This window comes from Aphis gossypii, chromosome X (genome assembly GCF_020184175.1).
Source record: "Aphis gossypii isolate Hap1 chromosome X, ASM2018417v2, whole genome shotgun sequence".
NCBI classification, from domain to species: domain Eukaryota; kingdom Metazoa; phylum Arthropoda; class Insecta; order Hemiptera; family Aphididae; genus Aphis; species Aphis gossypii.
The window spans coordinates 10,430,424-10,454,122 of NC_065533.1; the positions used below are offsets into that span (position 1 = coordinate 10,430,424).

Sequence of the window (23,699 nt, forward strand, 5' to 3'; positions counted from 1 at the left end):
TATGTATAATGTATGTATAATAAGTTAAAAATATTTAACTATTACTTAATTATTAAAATTATAATATATGTTTAATAGTTTCCAAAATATTAACTACAATATTTATATATTTATATTATTTATAAATATAAAAATATATAATTTTCTGAAAGAGCAAACAAAAAATTTCATAAGCTATTAAATATACATTCTTTTTATCAATGATGAGTTTTTTCTTGGTAATATGCAATATGTGTATGATCAATAGTATATTAAATAGCTATCATGAGTATTGAGTATGATAAATTTGTTTAAAAGTAAATTTAATATTTAAATATTTAAAAATCATTAAAAAGAGATGGTAGCTTCAGGTAATATTAAGTTGGTGTTTGAGTATAATTTCTTTAGCTTAAAGTGTTAATAAATACATTAATACATATTATTATTATTATTATATTAAATATTTAGTACAATTCTACAGGATTTATATATGTTAAATATATATTTACATAAATCATAAAAAAATTATCCATACTAAATCAATGATGAATTAAATATTTAATGAATTGTGGTTTTCCTATGTATAGTATATATTAAATAATAAAAAATATAATAATATTTTTAAACATACTTCAACTATCTGATTTTCATATAATTTTTTAGCTCTTGATACTTACTCTGTTGATTTAAATTCTAAAATAAAAAATAAAATTTAAAGTTCAAATACATGTTTGTAATATATTTTAATTATATTTAATATTGTAATGATATTCATATTATTACACTGCACAACTTCATAATTTAGTATCATCATATTACTTATTGTTTTATTTCAAATAATTGTAGTTTGTACCTATGAACATTATTGTTATATAACTAAAATTACATTACAATGTCTAACATATTATTAACCTAACCTAATCTTAGAACGGAACAATAAGTCCAAAGATCAATACTATAAGTAGAACCTCCTTTTTCATATGATAGCCAGTCTGTTTCCATCAACCAGCCTGTCCATCACACTGTTTTATTCTAACAGTAACAACTGAACATAAATAATTGATCTTATTAACTTAAAATATTGCAAATTCCATCTTTACAACAGATTTAATTCATTTCATATACTTATACTAAATTCTCGTTTTGATTTTATTTTGTCATCTGATCATCGACACTTGCAAGGTTAGAAGTTATATTAATATGCAATAACACTTCCGAGAGTAAGAGGATTATCATTATTCAAAGTTGAATAAAACACGTAGACTCAGGTATGCCATAAAAATAACTTATATTTATAGAACTGTATTCACGATCCCAAACAAATCGACAATCGTAATAATATATAGATTATAGCCCTTAATAAACAATAAACGAATAGGTTAAAGAACGTCGACACTCTCAGCCCCTTCATTTATGTTTATAAATAGTAGATACCTTACTTTACTCACCTTAAGTTAATATATAATAATATATTATATTACAAGGTAAAGTTTCATTAATAAGAATATATAAGTTTATTTTTGAACCCCCGACTACTGAAGATGATAAATTTAGTTCATATTTATAAAAAATATTATAAAAATATAAAAAATCTTAGAATATACATAATAACAGTTAAACAAATTAATATATATATATATATATATATATATATATGTACCTATGTTCCAAGTTGTATCACATGTATAAATCATAAGCTACAAGGTTTGATATTTAATCAAATTGAATTTTGTTTTTTCAACTTATAACTACACATATTTATCTATAAAAAATAAAGAATACAAATTTGTGATTTAAAGCATAGTTAATAATAATAAATAACCGATAAAGTATTGAGAACTATTTACTATTTAGAAATAGTGTAAAACGTGGTAACAGTTCTCCATCGCTATTATTTGTGTTTTGAGCTGTATTATCATATCAAGTCCATAGATAATCTTGTGTAGATAATTAAATATAAAAAAATTGGACTATCTCAAATACAGCGCAGCCATGGGGAATAAACCAAAAATAAATTTTCCTGTCCCAAGTTGTAGCATTTGACGATACCTGAAAAAAATATACATTTGTTTCAACTGTAAGTTTTTAAATTTTTTCTATAGTAATTATAAGTTTTTAGTTATATAATACAAACTATGTTACATTATAAACTGTTAAACATAAAAAGTGAATGAAAATTAAATAATAATTAATACATATTATATTTAATTATTTGTAATTAAACTTAAACGTTCAAGTATTGAGATGGCACAGAACCTTCCATTGTAAAATAATCAGTTAACTGAGACTGTACTATTTAGCATCTCTATCATAGAAGTTAGATCCCATTTGTCTAACAGGAACTAAACATGATTCTAAACTATTTATTTCTTTTTGTTGGTTTTATTTGAGTGTGCATAGTATGAATGTAGACCTGAAAGATATATATATATATATATATATATTATTTAATGTAAAGTTGAAAATTTTAAAATATAGTACATAGGGCATAATATATATACACTTAAAATAATTTAACTTTTTATATTAGAATATTTGAAAATAAAGAAGTTAAATTAATACATAAAAAAAGATAGAATTACAAATCAAATTTAAATTAAATTATATTTAGTTATATGGCTATTAGTTTATTATCTAAAACATATTTTTCTAGCTGTCTATAATATGTTTTTTTTAATTATTTAATTTCTAATTTATTATTCATTATATAATTAACCTGAATCAGTTTCTTTATTTTTGACAAAATTATGCAGCACTATAGTAGCCTTAATTATACTGTCTATAGTATCTTTACTAGCAATTATCACTCTTTTATGTATTTTCCATCTAGAGGCTAGAATACCAAATGTATTTTCAATGCATCAATGTGCTCTATTTAATCCGAAATAAAATAATTTTTTTTACATATTTTAGAATTTACATTATATATTTTATATTTTCATACTTTATTTAATATCATCAATTGATATGAAATTATTATATATCATATATAAAATACCTATAGTTAAAAATTGCTTCTTTGATAGGAAGTTTTGATTTTCCACGTCCTGGATAAGGTATTAGGCCATTAGGGTCTCATCATGTAAGTATTAAATGGAAATGCTTCATCTGCCACAATATAGTATGGTATATTAATGTTATTTTTACTAATAGCAGATGCTTTAGGAAAATGCAATGTGTTGTTCAACATTTTCTTGCCCATTTTACTGGCTTTAAACACTCCAACATCATTACATCCACCAGGCATTCCAATATTTACACAAGTAAAATTATAATTAGCATCACATAGTGCCATAAGAATGGTGCTATGGCTAACTTTATGATTAAAATTTACAGAACCACTCCTTGCAAAAGCCTAAAACACATGATATATTATAGTTAAAATAGTTAATCTCAATTCTCAGATGTACTACGCATACTTAATGTACTATGCGCTTTCCATCTAAAGCTCCAACACATTGTGGCATTTGCCATTTAGCTTCAAATTCATTAGCAATTTTTAACCAACCATCCGTACTAGGTTTAAATAATACCTGAAATAAATATTCAATAAACTTTATAATACAAAATATAATTATTTATAATATAAAAATTATTTTTTTATTTTTACCTCATCTTTTAGTTTATTCTAAATAACAGTACAACGATCAATAATAACTTGGAAATTGTTGATTTTCCAATCCGAAAATTGAACATAATATCAACCATACTTTTACCAGAAGCTAGACATCTAAATAAAAAATATATAACATTGTAAAATTTTTATACATAAAAATTAATTATTAAAACTTAATAAGCATTAAAACAATCAACCTCAATGTGTCTGCAACAATTTCCCCAACAGATAAAATATCAGGCTTTGAAGGTGAACGTTGAAGACTAGGACCCACTATTGTTGAAAGATTTTCAGAGGTTGAGGATGATAATCTCATAAAATTAAAAAATAAAAGAGTTTGAAAGCTGATGTTCTTTTAACATTGTATTAAAATGGCCGAGAGTTGGACGTACATACAGCATTTGCTTTACATGCCATCTTTAATATATACAAATATGTTAATTAATCAATATTATAAATCATATAATTACCAACTTATCTTCTCTTAGAGTTTAAATTATTTTCCAAAAGATATATAAAACTGGAAATAATACAAATTCGCCTTTTGTGTACGTAATTGTATACTGATACACATCATCAAAATACAATTGTCTTTTAAGAAGCTGGTTATGATTCATTTTGTAGTAAGAACTTAGAACTTAAAAACAATGAAAACATGAACAGTTTATTAAATTAAAATCTTATTAACAAAACGTACATTTAATATAAATTTCAAATCTGATAAAACAAAAACCACGAAAATAAGACCAGGTTTTGATAACGATGGGTTACACGGGAGTTCAGCTATTGCAGTTGTTCGAAAAATGATAAGGACCCTAGAAAATTATTACCAACCGTTGTAAGCAAAATTGTGGACATCGTTTTCTAACCCTGTGATCTACCGTAGGTGGTGTTGCATCGCAAATCGAGGAAAATTTTCGTTTTGAATGTCACTCACAACTTCACAAGCGCAAACCTAACCTAACCATAAAAATTGTAAGAATTTCATGATTATCACCGTGATGACTGATAACGTCGATAATGATAATACCCACGTGTATGCTGCTGTAAACTAATAAGCAAGTAAGCTATACTAAATGATACAGTTTTAACTTTTAAGTCATTGTCATTTACCATCTCAATTGTGAACTCAAATCTCAAAAATCTGAGCTATTAGAAACAACGAGTACTAACGGTTTTCTCTTCGTCGTCTTCGAACGGTCAAACACGACGTGTAGTATTACAGAAGTCTGAAGACGCACATCTATTTATTCACCAAGTAAATATTCTTGAATACACGCCTATTATACGCGAAAACTCAATGGTGTAATATTCAATTTGAAATTATTTCTAGTTATTATACATTTTGAGTATTTAGTATTAGTGTTGTTAAATATTTTTATTTGAATTTATAATTAAATAATAATAAATTAATAAATAAGTGTAGTAATTTTACAAGTACCAATTAGATTTAATTTTCTACTTTTAAGAAGTTAACAATAATCAAGAATAATTGATTTTATTGCTTACATATTTAAAAAATATATTTTTTATTAATTATTTTTATCTTCTACCAAAAATCAATAATTCAATTTAAAGACTATCAGGTCATTAAATTAATGTTTTTTAGTTATGGTTAACAATTTTCATTTTAATTCTTGTTAAAGCTGTTATTTATATTATTCAAATAATAGTTACTGAAGTCAAAATTCAATTAAATACTGAAAATTATTTAAAATAATCAAATATAACAATGAATTAGTTTTGTTTTATAATTATTATTATATATTAGATAGTAAAAGTGATAACCATATTTTACAAGCAAAAATACATATTTTTAATTTTAAAATAGTAATACATTATTATTTATTATTATTTTTAGAAAATGAATAAAGATATGGGATCAGATCTGAAAAATAATGCTGCACACATCAGTTCATTAAACAAAACTCCAGTCACTATTGTACAAGAGTATGCGGCTAAAAATCGCCTTGTTCCTCAATACGATCTCATATTTGATGGTACTTCTTGTAGTATGGTCAAATTTAAGTATAGTTTAACTGTGGGTAATTATGTAGCTGTAGGCCAAGGGTCTTCCAAAAGAGAAGCTAAACATGAGGCCGCATTTAAGCTTCTTAATTTAATGATTGATGCTAAACCTCAATTATTGAATACTGATTTTAAAAAATGGGATTTTGATAATCATGTGGTATCTCCATATGAAAACAGTATTAAAGTTAATGCTGTTGGAAAATTGAATGAAATTTGTGCAAATAATAAACTAGGATTGCCTGAATTTAATTTAGTTAGAGAAGAAGGTCAACCCCATGTTAAACTATTTACTGTGAGTTGTCAAGTAGCTAAATTAATTGTAACAGCAATACACAAAACTAAAAAGCAGGCCAAACATTTTGCCGCTGTTCAGATGATAAACAAATTAATGTCAATTGACAAATCACTGGTTATGGAAGAGGCATCACAAGAATCAGACTCTAAGAACATCGTGGACCAGGTAAAACTTCTCAAATCAAAGCTTTTAGGTGTCAAAAGCAAGGTTAGACCTATGGATGAAGATATCAGCAACTATCATATGCTTTTTAAAAAATCTGAATTTATAAGTACGGATACACTAGATAAGGTTATCAATCAGTACAAAAAAACTGGTAAATTGGAATTACTTGAACCTTTTGACATTTTAAATAAAATTGTCACTGAAAATGAAATGGACCTGACTTCAGTACCTGTAGAAGAAGTATTTGATGGTGTAGCACTAGCAAAATTTAATTGTTTACTTGCTATAGAAAGTGTATACCCTCCTATTGTTGGTGTGGGTGAAGCTGACACCGTTGAACAGGCTAAATCTATTGCTGCAACAGAGGTACTTCATGCAATTTGTATATTATTAAATTAAAGACATTTAATTTTATTCTGACGTAAATCAAACTGAATACCTATACAAAAAAAAAAAAAATGGTTATATATTAATTATCATTACTTAATTTTCATAAAATATTTAAAATGCATTTTGTTTTTTTGTGTGACCTAATTTTATAAAAACTTTTTTTTACGTACCACTTAGGTGTATTATTAATCGGTCACGTACCACTAGTGGTACGCATACCATAGTTTGAAAACAGTTGCTTTAAGCATTATAATTAAAATTAAAATTAACATTTTAATTCTAAAATAATAGTGTTTTATTAATAATACTCTAATGTCTGGTCTCTGGTTATAAGCTTTTTTTTTTTTTTTTTATATTAAGTGATCTTTACATGATCAATTTAAAAGGTGCTAATTTTTAAATTGAGATTACTATACCACCCAAACCCTCTCCTAATTGTACCTATGTTTATATAATGTACCATGTTTGTTAAACTCAAGTTTTGCATTAATTTTTTATCAACATAAATGTTATGTTGTTATTATTACTTTTATAACTGTTTTAACATTTTTTAATATATTAATTTAATTTATAAAATGTATTTTAAATATAAACTAATAAATATTGTAAACATTTGTATAGGTATTCTAAATTAAAAAAATTAATTTGTTTTTACAATTTTGTAAATTATTTTTTTCTTTTATGATCATAGTTTCCTTTTTGCAGTTAACACTGCAGAGTGTTATCTACTTGGCATTTGTCTATTTTTTTTACACTATTTTAAAAAAATAAATGGAATTGTTCATTTCAAATTGCCAAATTATAGTAGAACCACACTAGTCTGTTTTAATGGGACTGGGGTTGTCGGATTATTGAGGGTTTAATCAAAAAAGAAAAAACATACAAAAATTAAATTACTTACAGTTTTTAACCTCATAAAGATTTTTGATTATTATTAATCGCTAACAGATCATTTCTGTAAATTAAGATTATTATTTGAAAATAAAGTGGAGGTAGTGGCATTTAAATTTGTAGATTCAACATACACAGTGAAAAAATAATTAGCAAAAAATTGAACTTTTTCTTTGTCATTTGAAGATAGAATTTCATTGTATGAGACAATATCAGTAAGAGAGAATTTACACATTTCCGAAAAAACTTTATATTAGTTTGAATATTATCTTCAATATTAGCCATAAATTGTAAATAAGTTAAGGATATTAATTGTTTACATTGTTTACGAAGATTTGAAAAAATTAAGTAGTCAGAATGAAGACCACTAATTTTGTATTTTTTATGAGCACATTTTTTTGTTAATTATTAAATTTTTAAGATTTTTACTAGCCCATAAGAGAAAATTATTTTCATTAATAATAATTTTAGGCATAAAAATTGTGAAAGAGTGATTTATTATTTCATAGAATTTATTTAGTGAGTCTTCAAGGGAAATATTTTCTAAATTTAGCTCAAAGTGAATACTAGAAAGAAAATTGGAAATAGCAGTGTAATTACATCTATTAAAACTATAAATTGGCAGGTTTTTAGATTGATTAATGACATAAGGTACAAAAAAATTTAAAATAGACTCAAAAGGAGAGTGGTGTAAGTCATCCTTTGGGACAAGAGAGTCTCCAGGACAGATTGATGCAACATCACCGTAATTTATATATATAACCTAACTAATCACTATAAATATTTGAAATTTTCACCAAATATTTATATTAGTGTAATCTATATACAGTTAAATTTTCAAAATATTTAGACTTTTTTTGAGCTATTTATAGACTACTGAAATTTTCAATTTTTCTGAGAATTGTTTTTAGAAGGGCCAATAAAAAAAATTTGGATGGCCAAAAAATCTAGAAAGTTTAATACAAGGTTTCTTATGAGTTGTTCTTATTGTAGTAAAAAAAAAATCAAAAATTGTTAGTCACAATTTTTTTTTACAAGTGTCTATAGTTCAAATTTTTACAATATATATTAAAATCGCTAAAATTTGTAAGTAATTTTGAAGTTGAAAAATTTAAAAATTTTTTTGTGTTTATATCTAAGGATAAAAAATTCAACACTAAGTTTTCATAAGTTTTCCTTCAAGTAGCTATAGAGAAAACTCGAAGCATCATTATAGGAAAAAATATAAGTGCGTTTGAATTTTAAATTTTTACTAAATGTCGTTACGATAATGAGTTATCCTCAAACGATTTTAAATATTTGTTATTATTCAAAAAGTATAGTCTTAGATACTTCTTGAAAATTCCACCAGTTATTTAGATTGGCATTTCCTTTACATAATTTAATTTTCAAAATATTTCACTTATTTCAATGATATGTATGCCTATAAATATTTATTATTGTTTAGTTTTTTTTTTTTTTTTTTTATAAATATCGAAAAAAAATTTTTGGCTGAGTTAAAATATTTGAAAATTGAATACAAAGTTCCTCATTACTTAGTCTTATAGTGATTGAAAAATTATAAGAATACATGGGCACATTTTTTTTTAATAGCGTTTGATGTTCAAATATTGACAAAAATTTGTTAAAATCATGAATTCTTGCAAATTTTTTTGTAGGTATAATTCATAAAAATTGTTGTATGCATAGTTAAGAGTTGAAAATGTAACACAAGATTTTTCATAAGTTTAACTTACAATAATTATAAAAGAACTTACATTTTGGTGTATTCAGGCCATTAAAACATAAATCACCTTTTTCACCAACCATTGGAAATTATATCTTAAGCTGACAAATCATCTTCGTTCAGAATCATTTTTTCATATACAATAATACCTATCACTGAATTCAAATTTAACATTCCTATAATATATGATAGTGATCCACAAGGCACCTAATGTACAGCAGAGCATTACCCACACACCCGCTTTTTTTTTTTTTTAAAGTTTGTATCTAATAAATGTGGAAAAATTATAATAATTAGGTACAGATAATAAGTATATTTTAAATTTTAAATTTACTTCTTTTATTAAGACATATTTTACCTACTACTGTTTTAATAATGTACCTACTAGATAAATAGTAAATTATAGATAAAAATTTCTTAATGGAGAAAGAGTTAATTGGCAGAAACAAGAAAAAAAAACTCAAACAAAAACCAATTACTATGTTATTAAAATCAGTAAAGTGAAAAAACAATAGCTAAATTTGAACTTAAAAAAAGTTAATGTTTTAGTATTTAAAAAGAATTGAGAACAAGTTAAACAAAAAAAAAAAAAAATTGTATCAAGAGGCAAAACAACTTTTAAGACACATTTCAATAATTAGTAGCTTAATAGTTAAAAATTGTTTTTTCACTTAACTGATCTTATAATATATATATATATATATCTTATCTTTATCGAAAATAATAACGATTGAAATACCTACTTAATTATTAAATGTAGCAAGACTATTATTATATTATTTTAAACAATATTATTTTTTCGACTTATGTCACGTGATTGCTTGTCAATATTTTAGGCTAAGGTTTATGAGCAATGAAATATTACCTATACCTACTATTGTGTAAAAATAATATATTGATATATAATTATAGTTGATAATAACTAATATAACTGTCATAACAATAATTTAAAAGTTAAATTAATACACAACCTACGCTCTAATAGAATACAATAACTTCTATAGTTTACACAGGTATACAAAGAACTTGTTAAATTACGAAAAATGTTAATCAATTTAACACGTCATTTCTAAATCATTGGACGCTAAATGAAAACTGAAACATCATTATAAACTTACTTATAACGCTTAAAATAAGTCCAATTTATTTTTTGATTTTTTTTTCACTTCTACTTCACGACGACCATTCACGGTTGCTCGTACGTTGTTCGTAATTTTGTTTGGCGAATGGCAATGAAAAATTTTTTTGAAATATGTACTGTCTCAAGACTTAGAAAATAATTGTTTTTTGTTTAGCTTATTTTACATGTCGATTTTTATTGAAAATAAAATAATATTTATCCATTATTATCATTAACAGTTATCACTTCTCGCGTCCTTATCATTTTTCGAGCAACTGCTGAACTCCCAGCTGTCCAAACATAAATTTATTATGTTAATGATATCATAATTATAATAGGTATATTATAATCAAGAATCTATTTACTCCGCAAAAAATTGTTTACTTTACAGTTTATACTTCTACTAGTAGTTTATGTTTAACACACAGAATTCTATACTAAGTTTTGTATAGAAATCTGTGACTTTACATCGAGATAGATAAGAATTTTTTTCGTTGCTGATGTAGGGAGTACGCGCTCCAGTATTCTTATTTATCTCGATGATACTTTATAATATGAAACACACACAAAATCACGTAAACAAAATATCAAATGGCATTAGAAGTTCATATTTTGTAATAATTTAAAATATTATAATGGCCAATGGGCATTTCTACTCAAAATAATTGCTCGCCAAGTAAATAAATTATTGAAACAAACTAAGTGTACTTAAAATTAATTTAGGTATACTTGGCACAGGTGTGGATCTGAGGAGGAACTAAGAGGCTTTAGCCCCCCCCCCCTTCGATCGTATTTTAAGTTATATAAAATGAAATAACTTTAAAAAATATTTATAACAAATTCTTTATTTATCATTTTTTGATAATAAGCCCCCCTTATTTGTGATTTCTAGATCCGCACCTACTTGGCAATAATTTATGCTATCACATCTTTATAGCACTTAAATATTTGTTTTCTTTCCTTACTTAGCTGTTTTTTACATGTAGTTTGACAAAGTGTTTTTGATGTGATATCACCAACATTTTACATCAACACCTAATTTTTGACTTGGGTGATCATCCAGCTCGCCTACTCCTATGACTGGCCCTGTAAACATTGGAGTACGCAGGAATTTTTCAGAGGGTGTGCAGAATTGTTTTAAAAAATTTTTAGATGCTGTTTTATTGATAAGAAAAATAAAGAATATTAGAGGTAAATTTAATATTATATAATTAAATATTTAATTTTATTTTATACAATTATTAATTTAATTATTATATTACACATACTTACTAACCTACTCCAATAATCAGTTTTAAATATTTAAACAATTTTTCATCAAAAATTTGAAGTAGGCATAAATTTTTACAGGGTGTGCAGCTGCACACTCTGCACACCCCGTGTGCATGCCTATGCCTGTACCTATATAATAGTAACATTATCTTAAGAAAATACCGGCATCTGCAACTTGCAGTTACTCTAAAAACCACTCTGTATGGCAATATTTGATTTTCTGTGTAGTTCTAAAGATGAAATTGAACTTTTGAACTTATATAAATATTTTGTTTTGATCATTATTCATGTAATTAGATGAATAGTAAACGTTTAATAAAATACCTATCCATTTTTACACCGAGAGAACTTTAATCATACTACAATGCTGCAACTATATTGTATAGGTACTAATAAGTAATATTCTATGGGGTACATCGATTTAAGCTATTTTACGTCTACTTACTCAAATACATAATTAGAATATTATAAAGTATAAACAATATACATAGACACATAGTAGGAAATACACATATGATAACAACAAATGAGTACTTATCGCAGTTTGAATAGCACGCTTCAACAAAATGTCTGACGCGACCCCAACGGTGTAAGGATTCATTTACAGATCCTTTGGTGGAGATTCATCAAAATAGTATGATTAAATACCAGGAGTTTATGTAAAAGAGCGTGTGCTTTTAGCTATAAACGGTGGTAGTCAGTCAAACGATGGTAGATTTACCTTCAAATTTGTATGAAAAAGCTGCTTTGTTTTTGAAATATTTTTACTGTTTATTTATTTTTACTACCTCACACCATCCATTCACGGTTGCTCATACATGGCCTGCTAAAATATTATCTAGATTAATCAACAAAAGTTTACTAACTAACCCATGGAATAGTAGTACAAAAAATCCAAATTGCTAATAATAATAAAATGAATCAAATAAAAATAGAAACTATAATTTACATTGTGAGATAACAGTATGAAGGAGGGCAGTTGCCCCTCCTGCTCTTTTAGATTTGTGCCTAAGCAATATAATATACATATTTTTTTTTTTTTTGCAAGCGACTACGTCACCAAAACAGGATACAGAATTAGCAGTGTCAGTTGTACGTGAGTAACTGATTCATATAAGACTGTTTTATGTTAAAATATTCTTTATAGTCGAATCTAAGTAATCTTTAAAGATGTACAGATATTCGTGTTAGTGTTTGAAATACGACCTGTAAGTTAACAAAGTTTTTTTTATAACAATAAAATATATACTCTACAGCATTAACTGGATGAGTTATAACAGAAATAGGTTTGGCTAATCGCTTATATATCGTACATTTAACTTCTTGGGCCTCTCAATAATGAATATTTCTATACATTCCAATTCCTTTTATTATCTACTTATTACTATTTGATATGGCGGTAATTCTAGTCTCCAATTCTAAATAATCTATTACCTATGTAAGGACCCTTAATTTTATGCATTTTTTTGCATATTTTTATTTTTCACTAATTTGGATTGAAAAATAGCTAATTCAACTACAAATTTGAATTATACCTATACAAATAAAAATCTAAAATTTTATTTTGTATTAAAATGTAAATTTAAAAGTTTTTTGTTGTCAACTGCATATCTTTTTGTCAATTATCATATACGAATATCATAATTAACCAAAAAAATTGCTCGCTAAATAAAATATAAAATGTATTTATAGTTGTGATTGTTATAGTCCTATTATGAATTATAATATTTAATATATATATATATATATCAATAAAATAATTTTTTATTTCAATTTTCCGTTTTATTTTTAAATGTATAATAAATTAATATTTTAAATTACCTTTCTACTTGTCAACTAAATAAAAATGAAAATTATAGTATTGAAAGGTCTTTTTAACATAAACTTATAAATTTAAAAATATTTTAAGGGCATATTTCAGTGTTTTTGAGTGCACAAGTACATACATATATAGATAGGTAGTTTTTAATTTGTAGACTTTGGAACCCTACAGGTATTAAAAGACGTTTTAATAAATATATTATTTCAGATATAATTCAACATTTATGATAGATAAATTATAATTATAATTATTATTATTAAGTTTATACCAATGAAAATAAATGATGTATCATTAATTTTAAAACAAGTTTTAAAAAACAATATTATTTAAATTTCAATTATAGTAGGTATTACATTATTTTACAATTAGGTATACTTGATATAGGTACTTATTTTTTCTATTAAACAAATCAAGTTGGTATAATGTACTAATTATCATTAATATTTATGCTTTACTTTATGCATATTATATAGTTTCATAATTAATGTTTAAATTATTTAATATATTAATGTTAAAGTTACATTTGAATGAAATTAAGTCTAAAATAAATGTTTTTATTTACCGAAATTAAATTTTAATAATTATTGTTAGTAGATATTTATAGCGTTATGATAGCATCATCTGTAGCATGACAAAATAGATCTATTTCGTCATGATCTATAGTATATTATTACTACAATTGTGTGAAAGTAGAAAATTATTGTAAAAAATGTAATACTCAATTAACAATAATGTTAACTATTGATAGAATTCCATAAAACAAATGTATATTAATAAATACTTTAGTAAAAACAACATTAGTAATTCTGAAATAACTGTTTGTTTAAAAAACACTAAGTACACAGTACACATATGATAATAGAATGCAATTAGATTACCAATTTATTTTATTATGTTAAGTAGGTACAAACCTATCTTACGTACACAACTGACAACGCATAACAAACATATATGTTTTGTTATATTATAGGTATTATATTATTAGTAGGTAAATCAATGGCTTATTTACAAACATTATAAAATGTAAATGTATATATTATTTAATGTTTTTTTGCAATTAGAAGAACACTAAATTATTAGGATTTAGGATTTAATAGTAGCAATTAAAACAGATTAATAAGTTTTATTTATATTTAATATAGGTACATGATATTTTTACATTACACAGAGTTAGTAAGTGTAAAATCAGTCATTAAAATATTGTATAATATATAAAATATTTATATTTTTATGTAAGTAGTAAGCAACTTAATTAAAAAATGAAAATGTTGGTTCATTATACCAACGTACAATTTTATACCTCACCCATCTGTGTACAATAATGTTTATAGCTATAAACAGTAAGTGATATTTTGTTAAGGATCTATTAGGTATTTACAATAAGTATAAGCTGTAAGCCCACATTGAAATTGCTTTCCTAGCCTGTACGGCTGAACCAGCATATAGTTGTTGTGCTTACTAAAAATTGTATAATTGTATTTTATTGTTAATTGTATGTAAGTATTGGTAGTATGTATGTTCATTTGATCATCCATGACAGTACCGGCAGTACCTACTCACATTAACATATTCTTATTTTATGTTTAATAATTATTATTTACATTCATGGTTTACAATATTGATAAGCCAGTGTTAATAAGAAAATATGTGCCACTTTGAGAATTCTATCTGAATACCATTTTTTCAAATTTGTTATTAACTTGTGACCACGTGGTCAACCAAATATTAGTATACTTTTATTACTGGACCCGCCAAATCAATAACAATTGCTCATTAACTCCAATTGATGGTGAATAATTTTTATATCCATCGTATTTCTATAAAAGATTCTAAATCCGCCGGACTAAATTGTTTTGGGGCTTTGGAAAATAGTAAAACATTTTGTAAATTAAAATGATTGTTTACAACCTAAATTAATACATAATAAATAAAATAAAATTTAATGTGTTATGATATGTTTGATATACCTTTGTCTATTTTTCAAATTATTTTTATTTATTTATTAGAATAATCAATAAACGTCAAAATATAAACAAATTAATAAAAATTAACAATTTTATGATAAATAGAAGTAAGATATAGCAAAATAAATTATAGCAACATATTATTATACAACTAATTTTACAATTAGCTTACAGAGAATCACCAGTAATAAAAAATATAATGTGAGGTAGGTATTGTAATTGGCTAGGGTACGAAAAAAAGTACAAATTGCTATTGACTATCGACATCATTCTGATCACGGGAGCATTATTAGTTATATTTGTATTATTGATTGGTAAGTAAAATAATCCATTTTCTTTACTTTAATTTTATTTTCATTATTGTTTTTTCATATTTATTTATTTTTTACCATTAATAAATTAAATAACATGTGATGATCGTTATAGGTACACAGTATTACAGGAAATACATAACAATACACGGCAATATTTGTGTTGCTACGTATTTCACTAGTACTGTCGATACTCGATTAAGCGAGTACCTATAACAAAAAATAATGATAAAAGGATCGGTCAATTTATCCATATCGAATATCGTGTCCACCTTATCGGACTTATCGTGTAGTAATAATAATAATAACTTATAGGTAGTAATAAAGATAATTTCCATACCAAATGCCACACTTTGAGATATCAGATACGATAGTATACGAGTAAGCATGTACAAAATAGAGTAAAAATAAAAAAGTAGATAAGCGCATTTCGGTGGTGGATGTTTGTCCATCGTCTCTTCGGTCCTCGAACAGGAAAGCAGTGGCGTAGTTATGATTTTGTTCTGGGGGGGGGGGGATGTATAATTTATTGGTTAATAAGCTCAATAAGTCAATGATTTAAACATTAAAAAAAAGGCTCTGGGGGGGATCTATCCCCATATCCCCCCACAATAACTACGCCACTGCAGGATAGTGTAATTTTACTGAAAGTATTCGATTTGAATGCAATGATTACATTCGATAAAAAACAATTCTGAGCGGACGAGGGGATATTTTTTATTTAATTTTATTCGTTTCTATGGTGATAAATAAAGCCGTAATTAGTCGTCCATAATCTATTTACATATAGGAGACCGCCCCGATTCACTCATCAACGCCCAGACCAAACCGCTGGGTATAGGGACTTCAAATTTTGAGATTTACGATGGAAATTTTGTTTTTAATTTTTGTTTATAAATGGTTGCTATAACAACTTGATTTATGTGTTAACACATTTATCACTTTATTATTACAGCTAATTATTATGTATAAAAACATGATAACATGAAGTCGTAAAATACTCTACGCATTTACGCATACACGAGGACAAGGTGTTTTACTTATTATTTTCGAATATTAATTATTAATGCGTCTTCATATGCGCACCCCAGTTTATGTACGGTTATTTTTAATTCTTATCTAAAATTGTTTAAATTCTTACAAATTAATAAAAACTAATTAATATGGTTGTCGAATGTGAGCTGGTGGCAGCAGGACAATTATTGTTGGTATTTATTGAGGTGTACCTCAATGATGAACTGTATGAAAAATTTGGATCAGAAAGTAACCAAGATTGCAAGTTAAAGCTCTAATGTAATAAACGCTATAGTTATCACTGGAAGCGCTAGAGGAGATATAGTTTTAATCCCGAGAATTAAAAAATTCCAACTGATTATCCCTTTGAATTAAAAGGAATACAATTCCCTCTCAAAGTTTGCTTTGTTATAACTATTAATAAGTCTCAAGGACAATCATTGAGCATGACAGGGATTGACTTGAGAGAAGAATGTTTTTCACATGGACAGTTCTATATCACATGTTCTAGAGTAAGCTCTGCCAGTAGTTTGGTTATTTTAGCCCCAAAAGGCAGTACCAAAAATACTGTTTATAAAGAGTTATTGAGATGAATAAAATATTTCAATATAAATATATTTTTTTTTTGGTTTTTATAACACCATAATGTTAAGTATTTTTTGCCGACAAATTACAATATTACAATACATGGGCAACCAAGGATCAACATAACATCTAAAAGCAGACTGTAATAAATATAAAAACTGATAAAATAAAAGTTATAGTAGGTAACACAAAAAAATGTGCAAGGGCAAAGCCGGGTTATTCAAGATATTTGAGAATCAAAACCTAGGTTAGGATTATGTATTAATTGATTATATTAATCTACCGTATTATGTCAAACTTAGTATAACTTTGATACCTTATTAGAGTTAAATCATACACTTACGTACAAATACCACTAGGTCCGCGATCTACCGCAGGTAGATTGCCTACCTGATAATATACTGCTGCGAATCAGAATTTTTATTCCGGGCAACAGAAAACTTAAGATAAATCTAGAACATCATCCATCGAATATTAAATAACGTATTGAACAAAGTCTGAGTCATAAGGAATTGGCATTTTTAACGGGCAACGAAGTGCAAAACATGAAGTAAGCAATACGAAGTCTGCCGGGTCAGCTATTATTATTATTAATATAATATAAAAAAAATCTCGGTTTTCACCTAAAGTGACTTTTGCGCGGGCAACGCCGGGTGGGACAGCTAAAATTTAAGATGGAATTTTTGTTTATAAATAGTTGCTGTAACAATATTAACACTATCAATACGATTAAATTAAAAACTCACACGGTATACGAAAATGCAAAAAAAGAAAGTAACACACGGGCAACGCCGTGTCGGGTCAGCTAGTTATTTATATTACAAAATCGTGATATCGTACGTTTTTTCTCCTTTAACCGCTTTTATTTCGAGTACCGTTTCGAAAATCCAAAAATGACCTTTTTAAAGTACCAGCTCAAGAACATAACCTTTCAGAAAATATGCTACACTTGTACTTTTGAGCAAGTTTAGGGGGAGAAAAAGTGTTTATAGAATAAAAAAGAAATAAACATCATTGTAAAACCAATACATTCCTCGCTTCGCTCAAAATCTAAAATAAATTGTATCATTAATATATTACTAAATTGATCACATAAGTACTAAACGGACGTTGATTGTCTAATTGACATTTTGCTGAAACGTAATATTCCCAAGTTTTTATAGCCATTTTAAAAATTTATCAGGCCATAGGTATAAAAGTATAAACATATTATTACATGTAGATACATTAATCTGCTTCTAATTATTTCCATACATCATTTACCGAATCATTTTAAAAACTAAAATATAGTAAATAATTAATATCTTAACAGTGAAAACCAATAATTGATGCATACAAATTTAGAAGAATAAATGCGCAGTATACCTATAACAAATAAAAATACTTATAATATTTACATTCATACAATTATTGTTAATTTTAGATTCTGAACGGAGTGATTAATAATGTATTGATTTTCCTATTTAGTCACAATTTTTTTTATAAACGTTTAAATTTCCAAGTAATTTCGTAGTTCAAAATTCACAATATTTTTAGTATTTATATCTAAGGTTAAATAATTTAACACAAAGTTTTCTATAAGTTTTTTTTCAAATAACTATAAAAAAAAACTCGACAGTCATTATAGGAAAAAATATTACGAACGTCTGAATTTTAAATTTTTATGAAATCGAGTAACGAGAACGATTTATCCTAAAACGATTTTAAATATTTTTTGTTATTCAAAAAGTATAAGTCATAGATACTTGAAAATTTCATCAGTGGTTTAGATTGGCATTTTCTTTACATGATTTAATTTTCTAAATATTTCACTAATTTTAATACTATTTTATAGGCATTTGAAATTTGATAAATACGTTTTTGCTGAATCAAAATGCTTGAAAATGTAATCAAATATGTTTAGTCTTTCAGTCATTTAAAAATTATTAAAATACATAAATACAATTTTGTTTATAAGCGTTTGAAGTTCAAAATTGATAAAGTTGACAAAATTCGTCAAAATTTTGAATATTTGAAAATTATATTGTAACTAAAAATGTAGAAAAAATGTACTGAAATATACTAATATAATATGATACGAGGTATTATGATAACTACTTGCAATGTTCTGGAAAACACTGAATAACCATGCCGTATGGAAGTATACAACCGCCAACCCATCCTAAGTCCTGATAGAATATAAATGTCTTGTTTCAAAATAAAATATACAATATATCCTAGACTGACAAATCATTTCCACTCAGAATCGTTTTTCGTACACTTATTACTGCACTCAAATTTAAAATATCCATTATAGTGACCTACTCAAGGTCCACTTATAACTTAAATAATAATTGATAATAATAATAATAATAATGATTGCATTAAGACGAATTTGCTTTGTGTGCTGAGGGCATAGTGAGCGTATATTATTATTATATGATCTAGCAATAGGTATATACTTAGAGAGCCTCTCTATCTAGGCTCTCTAGGTATACGTCTTAATCAATGGTATAGATTACTATAGAATATAGATATATAAATTTATTATTTATTCAATTAATTTATAGCACGATATTTCTTTATAACCAAAATTATTAGAGTTGTTATGATGATTGACAGTGTGCCAATATCGATAAATTTAGATACCAAAATTAAAATACAATTTAATTTTAATTATATTAATAATCACACATTATTTTAGTTAGGTGTAGGCTCATTTCAACTATTTTAAAATAAGTAGGGGTATTATTCGAAAACTTAAATCATTCAAATTGTTATCAATAAACGATATTAGTTAGTTTTGGTGATTGTCGATTGAACAACTGCCGGCGATAATAGTTTGGGTATTTTGCATCAAAAACTTTTAAACAATTTAAAACAAATTATTATTATAAGATCAAATTTTTCAGGTACGAATAACCAGTTTAAAGTTTATTTCAATTAATTGTTTATTTTGAAACAATGTGAACTAAGTACCTATAATTGTATGTAAAAAAATCAATCATGTAATTTTAACAATGCATTTTATAAACATCATGGGGTGATTAATAATCATTGCTATTAGCCCACCACTCTATGGAATCACACCCGCGTGAGACTATCGATATAATAATATTTTAGTACATACGAATCGTTATCCATAAAAGTGACGATTGAATGTAATTTCTGCCAATTGACCGCGTATACTTGCGTTCAATACTCTACTTATTTTAAATAAACAAAATCACTATAGTATAAGCGACCTTATTGGTTTTATTTTTAAAATAAAATGTATACTTTAAAAAAGATCAACGCGATAAAATTTCAATATAATGGACCCTCGTCCGTCGCAATAATGACTTGGTCAGTTGCCACCACCTCCACTATTGGACGAGTCCATGACGAGACCGTGCATGTCTTTCACGACTCCCATTACCCTACAAGCGAACGCCTCGGCTTCGTTGGCGATCCGCCGTTGCACTGAGCATGTTTCGAAGTTCTTCTTGCGCACGCGCAAGTCCATCTTATGTCCGTCAATTTCACAAGACACTGTCTCGTACTGTTGCTGTGGGCACTGGTGTCCACCAGAACCAGTGGAAGTGGAACAGCATGGACGACGACACGGCCGCGGTTGAGGGCAACCTGTGGGACAGCATGGGATAGTCATAGTCTTCTTCCGGCATGGGTCGCACGCAGACGTCGGCTTCTTCCGGCAGCATGGATCTGGCGGTGGCGAGCAGCGGGTCGGACATGATGGTTTCAACGCCGGGCGGCCGCTACAGGGTATCGGACATGGGGTGGGACAAGTGGGTTTGCAAGGTGTTGGACAAGTGGGTTTGCAAGGTGTCGGGCACGGGGTCGGACAGGTGGGTTTGCAAGGTGTCGGACAGGTGGGTTTGCAAGGTGTCGGACAGGTGGGTTTGCAAGGTGTCGGACATGTGGGCTTGCAAGGTGTCGGACAGGTGGGTTTGCAAGGTGTCGGGCACGGGGTCGGACAGGTGGGCTTGCAAAGTGTTGGACAGATAGGTTTGCAAGGTATCGGGCACGGGACTGGGCAGCTAGACTTGCAGAGGGTAGGGCACGGGCTAGGGCACGCGATCGGCGCGGCCATCATCGAACCGATGCACCATACGCGCGCCTTGACAATCAACACGGCCACCGTCCGGCCGTCGTGACAGCTGGTCATCGGCACAGTTATCTCGCAGTTGTCGTTAGCGGCGGCGTTGTCATCGCAATCAGCGGTGCACGCACCGCCTAGGCTAGAAGGCGGCCGGCGGCGACGGTCCGGGTTCACGGTCACCGGTACTTCTAGATCGCCGGATGCCAGTTCCACGCGACCAGGCAACGTGTCCGCGCCCAACATCCGGTGTAGCCGGACGGACACGCGCAACGAGCGCGGGTCACACTTTCCGGAGCCTGTCATCGGGAACGTGTACTTGTTGCCGACGTTCACGGTGGTCACACCGGATGACGGACAGTCGGCTGGTGCCGGGATCTCGCACACCGTCTGATCCTGGTTGCCCAAGAACCGGATGCTGATGGCCGTGCCGCAGCCCTCGTCTTCCGGTTGACTGCACCGAGTCATTGTCTTCACCACGAACTCCAGCTGATATAGTTTATCCATCGGGCACGCCATGTCTTGTAATTTCTTTGAAACGTTTAATTTTAACTTTTGTTATGTTTTTCAATTTTATTTCTATAAAAGCAATTTTTTGATCCTTACCGTTTATCTAACGTATTTCTTGTATAATAATAAGATGGTAGCCGTAGCTAAGCAACCGTGCCACATTATAATAATTATTGGTAGTTGGGTGGGTAATCGCGTAGTTATATAATTATCAATCTGAAGTTACATTTATATGCACAAAAGTGTTGCACGGGATGTAATACGTCAATGTGGGTTGGATATCCTCCATATTTTGGATGGAGTTTCGTTCGAGTAATATTATTAACCCAAAACCATACTATAAATATGTGCAAGTTTTTTTTAGCGTGACTTAGATTTTTATAATTGGGCATGAATAACATAAGAGACACCTTTCAATTAATTGAATTTTCAAACTGCAATAACAAAACAAAACAAAGTCCATAACAAAACTGTAATCATGCAAACAATTTAAAAAAAGATAAAATAATATCGAATATTTCAAATATTTATAATGACGATAGTCTTAGGGTAAAAAATTCAACACTAAGTTTTCCATAAGTTTTACTTTAAATAGCTATAGAGAACATTCGAAGCGTTATATTAGGAAAAATGTTATGACTAATGAGCGCCTGAATTTTAAATTTTTACGAAATCGTTTAACGATAACGATTTATCTTAGAATGATTTTCAATACTTGTTATTATTCAAAAAGTATATGTTGTTGATACTTGAAAATTTCACCAGTTATTTAGATTAGTATTTTCTTTACATAATTTAAGTTTCAAAATATTTTTTTTATTTTAAGGCTATTTATAGGCATTTGAAATATTTTCTTTTTTGTTTAGTTTTTTATTATAAATATTGATAAAATTTTTTTGAAAAAAACGATTTGGAGTAGAGAATATATTTTGATACAGTATATATATAGTATTTTTATAATTTTGCAAACCTAACCCCCCACCGATATCCACCAATGGGTACCTAGTTTATACATATAATAATATATGTACAATGTTTGTTGTAATATTATTTTAAATATAAGAAAACGGTATCTAAATTTTACATTAATTATTAAATAAATTTTATTTTATAATTGTTTAAATTCTTTTCTGTGTAACCACATTATAGGTACCTACCTATCTCCTGCAACACTGCCGCTTAAAAGGCCTCCTACGCTATCAACAAATACATAAATTATATACCTACGTAATACTAACATTACCACTAGTCGTTTACGCCCACCACTCCCCACACGTCCATTATGAAATAACCAATTATTACACATTATCTTTTTTGTGAACGATATACTTACAACATGCAAACGTCCGCGGTGTATATTAATATTGATTTTTTTATTGCGTTTTATCCGTCGCCGTGAAACGTATGTATCTATTACTTTATAAGTGTGAAATTCAAAGAACAATGTGAATTGTGTTTGCTGTATTTTTTCTAAGTTTTATAAAAGTGTTAATCGCGATATGTTGTGTATATCATGCTTTTCAATGTATTATCATCATTTATTTATTATAATTTCGTGTCTTGTGTATGTTTAATTTATACCAATTTTATAGGATAAGGACAAGCTGGTTAGCCTCCTCACCATTTTACGTATATCAAACTGTGAGTAGGTACTTGAATTTTACTTTTTTCTGCATTTCGATAAATTGTATTACTAATATTAATATTGTTGTTAACTATTGAACCAAAACGGCTTTAATTATCATTATTTTTTATACTTATATAGTTATATCATTATATTATACATTGCGTAACCGAAACGGTCGATATTGGTAGTTTACAGGTGGTTTAGCACACGAAGTATTAATTAGTAAAGGGAGACGAATAACGCGTGGATTATTAATATTTGCCCACAGCCCAAATATAATTTATATAATTTATATAATATGGC

The 23,699-nt window shown here is 27.7% G+C and overlaps 3 protein-coding genes across 8 annotated transcripts; 1 reads left to right on the forward strand and 2 right to left on the reverse strand.

Moving 5' to 3' along the window:
• Positions 1–1,248: 1,248 nt before the first annotated feature.
• Positions 1,249–21,907, reverse strand: LOC114132995 (keratin-associated protein 16-1-like). 6 transcript variants are annotated; one of them, XM_050205276.1, is made up of 11 exons: positions 20,440–21,907; positions 20,291–20,363; positions 11,179–11,299; positions 10,212–10,503; positions 6,367–6,525; positions 3,793–4,012; positions 3,590–3,709; positions 3,399–3,512; positions 2,978–3,334; positions 2,236–2,392; positions 1,249–2,028 (listed from the first exon to the last, which is right to left on the reverse strand). In XM_050205276.1, exon 1 carries the CDS (start codon positions 21,776–21,778, stop codon positions 20,507–20,509), a length of 1,272 nt encoding a protein of 423 aa, XP_050061233.1. In that variant the 5' UTR covers positions 21,779–21,907; the 3' UTR covers positions 1,249–2,028; positions 2,236–2,392; positions 2,978–3,334; positions 3,399–3,512; positions 3,590–3,709; positions 3,793–4,012; positions 6,367–6,525; positions 10,212–10,503; positions 11,179–11,299; positions 20,291–20,363; positions 20,440–20,506. The 6 variants fall into 6 exon arrangements, with proteins under 6 accessions (XP_050061233.1, XP_050061229.1, XP_050061230.1 ...); XM_050205272.1 differs by lacking the exon at positions 2,236–2,392; XM_050205273.1 differs by lacking the exon at positions 2,236–2,392 and having other exon boundaries at positions 20,291–20,366.
• LOC126552331 (uncharacterized) lies at positions 3,047–3,911 on the reverse strand. Its single transcript, XM_050207022.1, has 4 exons — positions 3,793–3,911; positions 3,622–3,709; positions 3,408–3,512; positions 3,047–3,334 (listed from the first exon to the last, which is right to left on the reverse strand). Exons 1-4 carry the CDS (start codon positions 3,909–3,911, stop codon positions 3,047–3,049), a joined length of 600 nt encoding a protein of 199 aa, XP_050062979.1.
• On the forward strand, positions 4,674–6,485 carry LOC114133006 (RISC-loading complex subunit tarbp2-like). Its single transcript, XM_027998622.2, has 2 exons — positions 4,674–4,853; positions 5,457–6,485. The coding sequence occupies exon 2, from the start codon at positions 5,460–5,462 to the stop codon at positions 6,483–6,485; it is 1,026 nt and encodes a 341-aa protein (XP_027854423.1). The 5' UTR covers positions 4,674–4,853; positions 5,457–5,459.
• Positions 21,908–23,699: the final 1,792 nt, after the last annotated feature.